Source organism: Rattus rattus, chromosome 3, assembly GCF_011064425.1.
Source record: "Rattus rattus isolate New Zealand chromosome 3, Rrattus_CSIRO_v1, whole genome shotgun sequence".
In the NCBI taxonomy this organism is placed as follows: domain Eukaryota; kingdom Metazoa; phylum Chordata; class Mammalia; order Rodentia; family Muridae; genus Rattus; species Rattus rattus.
Window position 1 is genome coordinate 185584430 of NC_046156.1, and position 13897 is coordinate 185598326.

General features: G+C 35.3%; 1 protein-coding gene across 3 annotated transcripts in view; it reads left to right on the forward strand.

Moving 5' to 3' along the window:
* Positions 1–13897, forward strand: part of Gpbp1 (GC-rich promoter binding protein 1) — a 65143-nt gene that overhangs the window by 30154 nt on the left and 21092 nt on the right. For 2 of the 3 annotated variants that reach the window (XM_032898901.1, XM_032898900.1), the window contains exons 4-7: positions 4838–4961; positions 5085–5308; positions 9596–9662; positions 10639–10698. In XM_032898901.1, the coding sequence (XP_032754792.1) occupies positions 4838–4961; positions 5085–5308; positions 9596–9662; positions 10639–10698 (475 nt within the window). The remainder of the gene's footprint in view (positions 1–4837; positions 4962–5084; positions 5309–9595; positions 9663–10638; positions 10699–13897) is intronic. The other variant, XM_032898902.1, reaches the window with a different exon arrangement.

The following is a 13897-nucleotide window of genomic DNA, read 5'->3' on the forward strand; positions in this document are numbered from 1 at the left end:
TGGTGTTCATTCATGCAAACATGACTATAAGAAATGGTCCATGGGGTTGGGGATTTAGCTCAGTGGTAGAGCGCTTGCCTAGGAAGCGCAAGGCCCTGGTTCGGTTCCCAGCTCAAAAAAAAAAAAAAAAAAAAAAGAAATGGTCCATGGGAAAAGCAATATGGTATTGGCATTTTTAGCACTTAAAAAAAAATTGAATGGGGATGCACAGGGTGGGCACATGGTAGATTTCCTTTTCCAACTACCTACTTACTCAGCCCCTACATACTCTTGACTAAACCTGAATTTTCACATGATGTTCCACTTTTGTTAAATGCTGATTAATTGATGCTGAAACCAAATTCATTTAATTTGTCTGGTACAACATGTAATTAAGGTTACTGTCAATATTCCTAGCAGCAGCAGGAGGTGGCCAGAATTCACCAAGCTGTGGAAAAGTGCTGGATGGTAGAGATATGTGTAGGTGATACACTTTCTTTTTCTTGGTCAGACAAGATAACCTTGGAGTCATATATTACCAATTCAAGGCAGCTTAAAGTAACCTAACATTTGGTGTTACTGTTGCACAATATAAACCCAAAAGTTGTATCTATATGAACCTATGGGGGGAAGCTAGAGGGAGAAGGGTTAAGAGATTGATTCCCGGATCCCAGCATGTAAATACCCTACTTAGTGGACACTTGTCACTCCAGTTTTGTTGTTTTTATTGTTGTTTTGTTTTGTTAGTGATGGAGTAAATGTCCAATAGGTTTTTCTTCTGTTCCTTACCTTTGAGAAAGACACAAGTTTGAACAGCCTCTGGTATAAAATGATTAAGACCTTGTATTTTGGGTGGGCTCAGCGAGGAGTGTACAGACTTTTGGTACCATAGTAGATTGTCCCTCACAATAGTTGTGACTCATAGCACATAGCTAAATATAATTGGTGATGTTAAATGTCTTGTCCTTTAAAGTAGGTGTCCTTAATAGCAGCTCTTCTTTTCATCCTAGCATGCCAGATTTTTTTTCTTTTAGTTAAGGTGCTTTTAAACAGTCACAAATAGGTAATGTTGAGTTTGATAAAATGCTTTTTCCTCCTTTTGTGGAGGGGATTGTTTCCCAACCCTTCAGAAGCTATTTGAGGGGCAAGGCTCAGCACTCCAGGGGCAGAGGGTAGTGGGCCAGGGCAGGCAGGGAATGCAAGGCCAGCCTGGTTGAGTTCTGGGACATCCAGAGCTACATAATAGACTGTCCGAAAGCAAACGACCTAACTAAAATGTTGAATATACCTGAGTTTATTGTACACCTGTTATCTGAAGGATAAGGTGAAGGGATTTCCAGCAGGTTCAGGCCAGCTTGAATAATCGTAGAACATGACTCTTGAGTGTTGAGTGAAAAATGGATAGAAAATTTATTCTTACTATGGATGTAAATGATAAATTAATATCAGCCCTCAAGGCTTAAGGGGACATCTTGCAAGAGAGGACTGAAAGCATAGGGGAGGAGTGGAATATTGCTGAATGCTGCCTTCCATGCATGGCATGGCTGGTCACTCCTGAATTCATAGCAATTGTGAAACACAACATTTTGCCTGCTCTCCTGGTGTTAGGAATGGTGAGGGACTCACAAGTTCTCACCTACCCCTCCCAAGAATGTATTGGTAGCCAATGGTTGCTGGACAAGCAGGCATTTTCTTCAGTGGTGTAGCACTGTTAAGATGCCCATGCTGCTGTAAAAAGCCCTCACTCTGGTACTCTAAGCAACCTTAATGAAATGCATTGATTGGGTCAGCACAACACAAAAAACTGTAAAAGTAGAAACATAGGAGTAGACAAGAGAGTGATGGGAGTGATATCAAAATTTAAGGGTAAGAAAGCTATAATGAAACTCATCATTATATAGAACTAATATATGCTAATAAAAACAAAGGATGAGTCCAAAAATCACTTTTTCCTTTAAGCATATATATGTAAATGAACTTTTTGTGAAGTTAAGAGTTAATGAGTTTTATTATGGGGCATTCATGTACACAATGTCACTTTAATTTCTTATTTCTCTGTAGGTAGACATTTAATTTGTTAATGGAAATAAATAACTCATTAATGGAAGTAAATTAAGATTTATAAAACATTCCATCCCTTTTGGGAGGTGTGTCATTAAAATCTTTTGGCTTTCTGTGTGTGGGTTGTAGTCCTTGCTTCCCCCTCTCATGGGTATGGCTGAGTGTGGATGTGCGAGACTAGGAATTTGACCACGGGCCTTGCATATGATCTAGGCAAGCACTAGATTAATGAACATCTACTTCAAAGTTCCTTGTTTATAATTTTTCATCTAAATAAGTAATGGCTTATAAACTGTTTTTAAAAATATTTTTTGAAAATTTTTTGTGTATGAATGTTTTGCCTGCCTATATGTCTGTATTTGCCACATGGTGTCTGGTGCCCATGGAGGTCAGAAGAGGGGGTCAGATACTTTAAACTGGAGTTAAAGTTACTGTTTGGTTGCTGGGAATTACACCCTGGTCCTCTATAATAAGAGCAGCTAGTGCTTTTAGTAGCTTAGTCATCTCTACAACTAAGTCTCACCATCCCCACCTGCTATCCTGGACTTAACAATCAGACTGGCCACAACTCACGGATGGTATCTTCTGCCTCCTAAACATTGTGAGGTGTGGAGTACCATGCCTAACTTGATAGATACATTTGGTTTTGATATTAAGCTTATACTGACTTTAGATTTTTTTCTGTTTGAGATGAGATCTTGTTATATAATCTCTGCAGGTTTTATTTTCACCACACAACCCAAACTTGTCTGCTCCAGTATCTGTAGTCTTGAGATTACAGGTGCTTGTCACCACATCTGGCTTTTGCTTCAGTTACTTAGTTTCTGTTTTTCCCACATCTCTTAAATTGTATCTTTGATAATTATTTGTAAAGAACATAAATTCTTCACTGTGAGTAGAACAGTCATCCCTCTGTGAGTCAGTTTAATTAAATATGAACCATTGAAGTTTAATTTGAACCAATATTATTTCAAATGCCTTATAGCTACGTGTATCCAATAGCAGCATTGACTAGCTTTAGATTTTGTTTTGTTTTGTTTTGAGACTGGTTCTCTCCCTGTAGCCATTGCTATCTTAGAACTCAGATCCCTCTGCCTTGCTAGTTACTGGGATTACAGGCATATACTACCACTCCTGAGTGTTACTATAGTTTTTTTTTTATTGTCCTTTTTATATGTCTGTGTGAGGGTGTCAGATCTTGGATTTACAGACAGCTTTGAGCTGCCTTGTGGGTACTGGGAATTGAACCTGGGTTCTTTGGAAGAATATTGAGTACTCTTAATCGCTAAGCCATCTCTCTAGCCCCTGTTACAGGTATTGATAGATGATGTCAGATAATTTTTGTTGGAAAGTCATGATACAGGGTTTTATTGATGCTTGTTAAGTGTTCTGGTGGTTTTTATCTTCACCTTCTTTAGTGTATTAAGGCTGTGTTAAGGAAATTGAATAGTTTTGTACTTACTGTAAGAACATTACATAAGGATGGGGGCTATAGCTCTGTTGGTGGAGTATGCTTAGCGTACATGTTCATTCCTGTACAGGCGTACCCCTGTAGTTTTAGGTGGAGACCTTGAGGCTTCACTCAGGTGGTCAGAGATATGGGGTATCAAGGAGCCTTACATATATGTAAGCACAGAGTTATGATGTCCCTGCGAATCTTTCAAGAGGTTTGGTTACCTTTTCATCCTCATTAATCTGAGGAAAAGAAAAGAGATTGTTGGGGATTTCATTGTCAATCCGTACAGCCAATTTAGGATAAACATTTCCTAAATGACTAAGATATCTATGTGGATAGTTGAGCAGAGATAAAATTCAATGGTAAAGGCAGCAAAGGAGGTAGATACTGTGAAGGCAGAGGAGCAAAGTCTTCTTGCCCTGTTTAGTTACCCATAGGATATCTATAAGGCCAAGTACAAGTTTTGCTTTCAGCAAAAGATTTCGAGTCATTGGTAAGTCTATGGAGCCATTATAAGTCACATGTCAGAGGTATTCTGTCTGTTAGTAAAGGTGGTCTTGCTCAGCAGTATGGTATTTCAGTCATTTAAAGTAAGGTCTGTTTACATTTTTCTTCTTTAGAAATAGAAAAGACTGAAATAGTTGTTCAGTCTTTCTTCGTTTCTCTAGACCTAGACAAGCCTTTTCTTGTTTGTTCATGGATTTTGTAAAAAGATTTATTTTTTATTCAGACACACCAGAAGAGGGCATGGGATCCCATTACAGATGGTTGTGAGCTACCATGTGGTTGCTGGGAATTGAACTCAGGACTTTCTCAGAGCAGTCAGTGCTCTTAACCAGAGCCATCTCTCCGACCCTTGACAATTTAATTTCTCTCGCTGTAGAATAAAACAATGAAAATGTTTATATCAAGTAGAATGAAGTATATAGAATATTATACTTTGTTACAAGAAAAGCCAGCACATTTTAACTTGCTTTTCTTGGAGTATTGTATTGTTACTATTGCTATTGCTATTGCTATTGCTATTGCTATTATTATTATTATTATTATTATTATTATTATTATTATTATTATTGTTATTGTTATTGTTATTGTTATTATTATTATTATTATTATTATTGGACAAATAGACGTAGTTCTTGAAATTTTCAGGGAAAATTAAAATTTCTTTCCTGTCAAGCAGAAAAAGAGAGACTAACAATGTTTATTTTCATACATATTTCAAATACCTTAGAAGTAACTGCATGTATTCTTAACCTTTTATAAACTTAGTTATAAGTTGGTGTGTTACTGATTTTAAAATTTAGGTTTAATAAATAAATGTATTTGTATTTATTGCAGTCATCATTGAATTTTGAGAAGCATTCTGAAAATTTTTCATGGACAGAAAATCGTTATGATGTGAGTCGTCGACGACACAATTCTTCAGATGGCTTTGATTCTGGTATTGGACGTCCTAATGGAGGTAATGTTCTAAGGAATAATAGAACTCATTTTTTTTCATAATCTTTAGGATGTTTTGATTGCTATTCAGTCATTAAGTGTAACTATCTTTGAATTTATATTACTTTACTGTTATCAAATAAAGGTAATTTTGGGAGGAAAGAAAAAAATGGATGGCGTACGCATGGCAGAAATGGTACAGAAAACATAAATCATCGAGGGGGATACCATGGTGGAAATTCCCGTTCTCGTAGCAGTATTTTCCATTCTGGAAAAAGCCAAGGACTACATGAAAACAACATCCCTGACAATGAAACTGGGAGGAAAGAAGACAAAAGAGAACGCAGACAGTTTGAGGCTGAGGATTTTGTAAGTTTCTCACAATTTTAATACAAATGATGTTTCTGCAAGTGCCATTTAGTATCAAGGCACTCCTAGGCTGTTTTTTAAATTAGTACAGGTAATTTTCTGTAGGGTCATCCTAACAGGTGCTTGTCCAGTTGTGGGTGTTTTGTATTGATTAAGGGTTTCATGCCCAGACTGAGTTGAATTCAAGCATGAGTCACTGTTACTTAGTTCTTTATTTTATATGGATTCACAGATTTTTTTTTTTATTACCTTTTAATGCACTTGTATGTGTGTTGGTGCAGGCCACAGTGTGTCTGTGATTGTGGAGGTCAGACTTTGACTTTTATTGAGACTGGGTCTTACTACGTAGCCCTGGATAGCCTAGAACTTGTCATATAGACCAGGCTGCCAGTTCCAAAGCGGATTAAGATTAACTAAGGGGCCATACTCAACCTAAAAGTGTGGCCAGGATGGGGTCCAAAAGAATAAAAGGAACTAAAGGAGAATGCAGTACAGTCAGACACCCCCTTCTTTTTGTTTCCTGCACCCATGATGTGAGTATCTCTGTTCCACAATGACCTCCCTACAACAGTGAACTGAGCTTTCTGAGACCCTTGCTTCTCCTTGTTAATTTTTTAACGTATTTAGTCATGGCCAGTAATATAAATTCTAGTACATATTTGTCCTTAATACTAGTATTTTGAGATAGGGTCTTACCATAGCTCTTGTTACCCTGGCATTCACAGTATATACCAAACTGGCCTTGAATTCACTGCCTCTTCCTTCCAAGTACTGAGATTTAAAGGCACGAGCCACTTCACACAGCCTCTAGAGGATAAATTTTGGGAGTTGTTTCTCCTTTTAGAATGTGTATCCAGGTAATTGAAGTCAGGATGGCAGGTCAGAGGCTATGTGCTTCTACTACTCTCTTTCAAGTGGTTTTTGTTGACCAGTGCTGCCTTAAACTAATTCCCTTCCTCTTCTCACTTCTTCCAGAATCTTTTGGCATATTTATGTTGTTTTCATTCCTTATAGAAAAGTGAATACTTTACCTTAGACCTAGTAGTTTCATATAAACTCTCATTCCTCTGTGTGTGTTTACATATATAGATACATTCATACACACACACACACACACACACACAAATGTGTATTCATGCATCATCTTGAAAAGGCATTTTGCTGGTTGATTTGACACATGAGTTTTCAATAGACTGCCCAGGCTAGGCTGGTCTGAAACTTAAGGACTCATGTGTTAATGAAAGCAGATTTTTCATCTTTTTCCTTGTCTCAGTATGTGTTTTCTCTAAACACTGTACTTTTGTTTTTTTAAGATTTATTTATTTATTATATAGAAGTACACTGTAGCTATCTTTAGACACACCAGAAGAGGGCATCAGCTCTCATTACAGATGGTTGTGAGCCACCATGTGGTTGCTGGAATTGAACTCAGGACCTCAGGAAGAGCAGTCAGGGCTCTTAACCACTGAGCCATCTCTTTAGCCCCCAACACTATACTTCTTAAGTTACAGAAAAATGACCTTCTTACTTTTGGGATTTTGTTGTTTGAGTGAGGGTCTTGTGTAGCCTAACCGATCCTTCTGCATTTAATTCACAATTGCTGGGTTTATAGCTGTGTGCTAACCACTGTTCTTGGCTCTCAGTTATTCCTGATAATTTAAATTTTACATGCATTCATTTATTATTAGTATTATTTGAGTGGCTGTATGAGATTGTTGTTGCTCATGGAACAGTATACAGTTTAATGTGACAGGGGAGAACTGTTTTTATTGAGCTCTTACTCCTAGTGGAAAGATTCAAAAAACATTTAATGAAAAAATAAATTTGTATTTTGTAGAGAATATGAAGAGGAAGTGACTGAGTAGCCACCTTGGTAGGGGAAGTCAAGAGTCTTCTATGTAACATTGAATCTGGGACTTAATTGATCAGAAAGAACAAGCCTTGTCAGCACTATGAAACTGGGGAGTATATGTAGCTCTGTGATAGGACATGTGCTGCTTATGTAAGAGTCCTGGTTCAGTCCCCAGCATCACTAAAATTAAAAACTTTTGAAGAAGAAAGGATGAGTCTAGTGTAAAGGATTTTACTTTCTAAATGTAGTGCTTTGATCTGAAGCTTTGATAACTCAAGATTGAGGTATTTGGATAATTTTTGGCTGTATTTCAGGTAGCTGAAGGGAAAAGGTGGACATAATTGGACGTGAGACAGGGGGGTGCTTACAAAAAATGAATAGTCATTGATTTGTTTTAGATATTATTACCAAGTAACAGTGGAAGTTTCTGTACCTTAACCAGTTGAGTGGTCTGTTTTTCTACTTCACCATCACCAGAAATTTAATTTACATAATCAGAGTGGGGATACTAGTGTTCTCTCACAGTGTATTAAACAATATAGTGAATACATAGCACATTATAAACTCTTTAAAAAAGTGTGTGTGTGTGTGTGTGTATCTTATGGGATCATAATAAAATTATGTAATTTTCTCCCTTAACATCCTATGTAAACAGTCTTCTCTTTTTCATGTTAAGACGTTTTTGTTGTGCCTTTTGTTGAGAGAGGTGTTGGGGAAGGGAGGAAAGGTTGGGGGGGGAGGAGAAAGAGTTTCTTAATATACAAATACATCCTGTTCAGCCCTTATAATGTTACTTGTACCATTTGTTTATCCAATACTAATGGTTAGCCCTTCAAACATACATAGAAAGTAAGTAAGCTCTTAGTAAAAGCTAATGTCTGCCTGGCATGGGAGCAGAGACAGACTCATCTCTCTGAGTTTGAGGCCAGTCTTGACTACATAGTGAGTTTCAGGTTAGCCAGGGCTACAGCAGAATGAGACCCTGTTTCAACTCCCCACCATAACACCCCACCCCAATTGCTATTATTTTATTGTCCCCTCACCTCCAGTTCTAAGATAGTGGTAATCAGTTACTATAACTTCAGACCTGAAGTATAGGCATAGTTTTTTTAATATATATGTATATGCATATAAATGAATATATTTATAAGCTATATAGTTTATTGTGTATTTAATGCTATAGTATAATTAAAAGGATATATAGCCAACAGATAAACTTAATTCTGTTTTGTTTTCTGTGAAGGAATTAGTTATATTGGTATACATAAACATTCTTATGGACTTTATAGTAATGTTAATTCCGTGCTAATAAGTATTCATCTCTGTATATTTAAAAGTATTTGTACTTGGTTTCATTTTATTTTTCATAAGTATCTTTCTTAAGGAAAGAAGGCTGTATTGCCAGGTAATACGAAAGCAACCTGGAATAATAGTATCAGTCTTAGGATTCTAGAGTTTAAACATCTTCCAAGATTGGAGTACTCATTAATGCTTTTCTCTTTTGAGTAATCCCTAACATTCCTTGAAAAGAATTTCATGCTTTGCTTTGGGGGAATGTGTGTGTTTCTTTCTGTTACTTTATTAAGACAGGATTTATTTATGCAAGTTACAGAAAAAGTTGACTAGCATACAATCCTTTTTTTTTTTTTTTTTTTTTTTTTTTTTCCTGGAGCTGGGGACTGAACCCAGGGCCTTGCGCTTCCTAGGCAAGCGCTCTACCACTGAGCTAAATCCCCAACCCCATACAATCCTATTTAGTTCTATTATTTCTTTGAGACAGGCTCTCTCACATAGACTGTCATTGAATCTTACTGTGTTCTCAGGATGGCACTCTGAATTATCTTGCCTTATCCTTCCATGTGTTTAGAATGGGTGTTTTAACAGAAGCAGCCCATTGAGACATACAGCACCTTATAGAATTGGCAAATAGTATAATTTTCATCTCATTGTTCATAATTTTATAGTGTAGAAAGTATTATACTTTTGTCTGGGGTTTTCCATTTACTGCTATGTTGATCAGCCTCCCTTGAACTACTTGACCGTTACTGTTTCCTATGCTTTCTAAATAGCAGCTGCTGTAGAGGCCAGGCCCTGAGTTAAATATTCAATCTGGGATCTTTGGTGGTTTTGTCTTTTGGTAGTGTTGAATATTTAACTAAGGGCCTGGCATGTATTAGACCAGTATTGTACCATTATGCTACATTCTCACCCCAGTGTCTGTGTTCTCTTTATTCTAAATATTTCTCAGACATTAGAGGAAGATAAAGATTTTCTTTGTCTACAACTAGCAATGGAGAGCTGAGAAAATTGAATGCAAAAATTTATGGAGAATTATGTTCCTCAATTATTAAATATATAACTGATTGTTTTAAAATATCTTTGATATGTGAAACTCTTACATTACTGTTAAATTTTAAAATTTAATTTTCTTTTAGCCATCTTTAAATCCTGAATATGAGAGAGAACCAAATCAGAATAAATCTTTAGCTGCGGGCGTATGGGGTAAGTAATGCTTTATTTAATTTTTGAGGGACAGAATATATTGTATTTGTAGGTTTTCTTTTTTTAAAGAGTACCAAATAGGATACAGTAAAGCTCTTTAATAACTGCACTTGATGTGCTAAGCTACTGAAGTAATATCTTTAAAAGGGGAAGACTTTGGGGGTATAAACTTGATTTGAAATAATTTACACATGCTAGTGACATTATGTATTTGATCTTTTTGAGAATGATTCCTGGTTAATGAAGTTTTGAGTGGCCTAATCTCAGACAATTCAATATATAGTTAAATTCTTAGTTTCTTATTTTTAAAATTTGGCTAACTTGGAAAACAAGTACTTTTAGTCATATTGTAATATGAAATTAATCTTTATGTATGAAATTGGTTGTGTATAGACTGTTTAATTGTATAGATTTCCTTTTGACTAGTCTATATTTGAAGTTACTTGATTTAGTTTTTTAAAGCTTAATGAGTTTCTGGCAAATAACTCCCTTTTAAAACTGCTGAGTTTAATTTGATAATATCTTATAGAAGAAACTGCACTCATAGTACAAATTAGAAAGCTTTTAAAAGATTTAAGTGAAGTTTAAAATAATGAAGTTTTTATAAGATTTCTGGAAAATAAACTTGAATTTGATACCACGTTAAACGTGCTATCCATTTTAAAATTTGTAGACGTGTTCATTTGTAGTATTTAAATTGAAAACCAACAACCTACTTTATAAAAGGATTGTGGCTTATGAGAGCATGCTAGTCCTAATAATAATGGCATTATTTTAAACTTTGCCACTTTCCGTACTGGTCTTAATTGTATTTATGGAGTGAAATTGGGGAATTACTTTGTTTTCTTTTGCTCTCCCTCTTAATTTAATGTCTTTTGAGGGTGGGGGAGGGGGTGGTCAGACATTTTTGTTAGAACCATGTGAATGGCATTGTTTTTTCTGTATTGCAAATTAGTATTTCTACCACTCTCCCCAGGCCTACACGCCCAGACACACACATACCCAACCAAAAAAATCTCCCAAGCTCCTCTCTTAGGTATGTTTCCTTATTATTCAGTTTTTCTGGGAACAACTGATTGCATAAGAATATAGAATCACCTTTAAAGTGTTAAATAGACTCTAAGAAATTAGGGATGATTTGGATTTTAGTAAAGTAAATTTTAAAAATCATGAATGTCAGCATTTGTCATATAAACTATAAGATAATATTGTACTGTCCTTGGTTGACTTCATCTTAGATATGATTTAAAGAAAAAGACAGTTTTGAAGACTAGACTAAATGTATTAATATAAAGATTTTGGTTCTGTTGTTTCTAAGTTGATTTAAGGATTTTGAGTACTAGTTGAAAAAATATTTAAAGGGGAGGTAAACTGTTTATGTAAACTAAGATATGTGTCTGCATTAGTAATAAAACAAAAGGTTAATTGTGGAATGGTTAATGGTTAAATTTTGAGTGCTTCCCATAGGAATACAATGAAACTCTAAATTGTATCACACTACACTCTATTCCTTTCTCATTTAACACCCTGGGTTCCCAAGTATGCTTTTCCTTATTGCAACATTTAGAGTAGCTATGTTCCTGAGGAAGATGAAAGGATTTTAGCAAAGACTTCAGTAGAACTTTTCTAATGATACTACCAGGTAAGCAAAAATTTACTAAAAAAAATTTAGTACTTATAAAGTGAAAATTGTTTCCCAAACTATGACTTTGTCAATCACAAATGGGCTATTCTTAATATGATACTCAAATTTAAAAACAATTCGAGGGAAATTAAGTTATTTAAAATAAAGTTTATTTAAGTTTATTTTTACTTAGGATTTAGTGGCTTTAATTGGGAACATCTGCATCCAAGCTTGTATGTATAAACCTGGATCAAAGCTATATTTGGTTAAAAAAAGGTTAATGATTATTAAGTAATCTCTGTGTAATAACATGATACTGAAATAGCAATTCATGATACTTGGCAGTGTGTAACTGAGAATTTTAAAATGATTTTGTTGCCTTATTTGAGGGTTGAGGAGCAAGGAGAAAGAAGGCTGAGTGTGTATGTGTAAGTAACTGAGGGAACTTAACAGAAGTCCTAATGAGTGCTATAGGCCAATAGCATATCACCATGATTGTTCTTAAGTTAGTGCTTAAGATATGAAGTCATGGAAGAATAATTTTTGAATTAATAGAGTCTTCTGGTCAGCATTTATATTTGTATATAGTATGATGATGGTCTATGATTTTTGCTTATAACTGGTATAGTACTTTTTAGTATAAGGCACATACATTAATAAAATCTTTTTGTTTAGCATTCCGAACTAAAGCATATTAACAACCAGTCTCACCACCACCACTCAAAACGACAACCCCCCCCAAAACAAACAAACAAACACCCAAACCAAAAACCCAATGCATTTCTCATTAACTAGAGAACTGGAACATAGTTAGCCCTAACTGTACGGATTGAAAAATGAAATAGTATTATGGTGATGGATCATTTTGTTTGAGTATTGAAATAACATTCCTCTACTGTCTGTCTTATGTAAAAGAAGTGAAAAATTTAACATTGTAAGAAGAAAGGAATCGAGCAGTTTTAAGACTGAGTAGACAACTTGAAAGTAAATCTTTTGTCAGGAACATAACTTGCTTAGTTGGGTATGGTGCACACAATTGTAATTCTAATATCTAGGAAGCACAGAAAGATTTTAAAAAAGACATTTCAATCGCATCCCCTTTCCCCTTTTCCCATTCTTTACTCTCCCCTACTTACCTTGATTCAGGGTCTTACGGGCTTGACATCTGTTGATCTTTCTGCCTATATTTTTGAAACTCTGTAATTATAGGCATATGACATTGCACATAGCTTGTGAAGCATTCTTTATATGAGTAAAGCAGTAGATCTTATTAGAGGACAGTCACCCATCTCTGTTGATACTTACTAAATGTACACCTAACTGATTAAACAGCTGCAGATCCAAACAGATTTCTTAAATAAGAACATTCAAACCTAGCAAAACCCAGTGTTTTTTTTTTAAAGGAATAATATTTAGCAGATAGTTTTTCTCTGTTAAAATAAGTTCATAATAGGAATTTAATTTCATTGGTTGATATAGATTCTTTTGAATCTGATATATTGTCAATATTGTCATAGGAAATTTTAAAATTCTTTTGAAAATGTATTTCAAATGATACTTTTCTACTTGGTTATGTGCATTTATACATTAAAAATGACCCTTCTGTTAAGACAGGACTCTAAAGTAGCCTCAACTCAGTGCTAGCCTTGACTCAACTTGGAAATAAATACATTGCAAGTTTCCTATTGGACCATTCAGATAATATTTTTAGTTAGGGATACTAACCATTTTGTAAAATACATCTGTCTGGATTTCCATTTTCTCTATCAGTATAGTTGTTAAGACCACTGCCTTTGGAATCAGCTAGGTCTAGGTCCTTAGTGTCAGATCTTTTATTAGTTATTTAGATACATGATAGATAATTTCTTTATTTTTTGAGTGAATTCTCTTATATGAGAGGTGAGGATGATCACAAAACACAAAATTACTGCTTTTCCTTTTTTTTTTTTAAAAAGGTTTATTTATTATATATATGAGTATACTGTAGCTGTCTTCAGACACACCAGTTAGATCTCATTACAGATGGTTGTGAGCCACCATGTGTTTGCTGGAATTTTGAACTCAGGACCTCTGGATAAGCAGTCAGTCCTCTTAACCACTGAGCCATCTCTCTAGCCCCTTCGTTTTCTTACTCAGAAGTCTTTTATTATGACACAAGTGTTTGGTCAATATCAATTGCTTTGTTCACATCCTATAAGTGAAAGGAATTACAGAATCATTAAAAGGTAAAAATGAAACTTGTAGGTAGTAGGCCAGAAAGGCAGTAATAAATACAGTGATGGAATTAGATTATGTGCAGTGGGTAACTCTATGAAGACCATATTGAAAGACAAAGAGAGGGCTGGAGAGATGGCTCAGTGGTTAAGAACACCGACTGTTCTTCCTGAGGTCCTGAGTTCAAATCCCAGCAACCACATGGTGGCTCACAGCCATCTGTAATGAGATCTGATGCCTTCTTCTGGTGTGTCTGAAGGCAGCTACAGTGTACTCATATACAATAAATAAAATCTTAAAAAAAAAAAGAATTTAAAAAAAAAAAAAGACAAAGAGATTTGGTCAATGAATTGAAATGTTCAAGGTCTGTAGCCAAGATTGCCTTCAAATGCTCAGT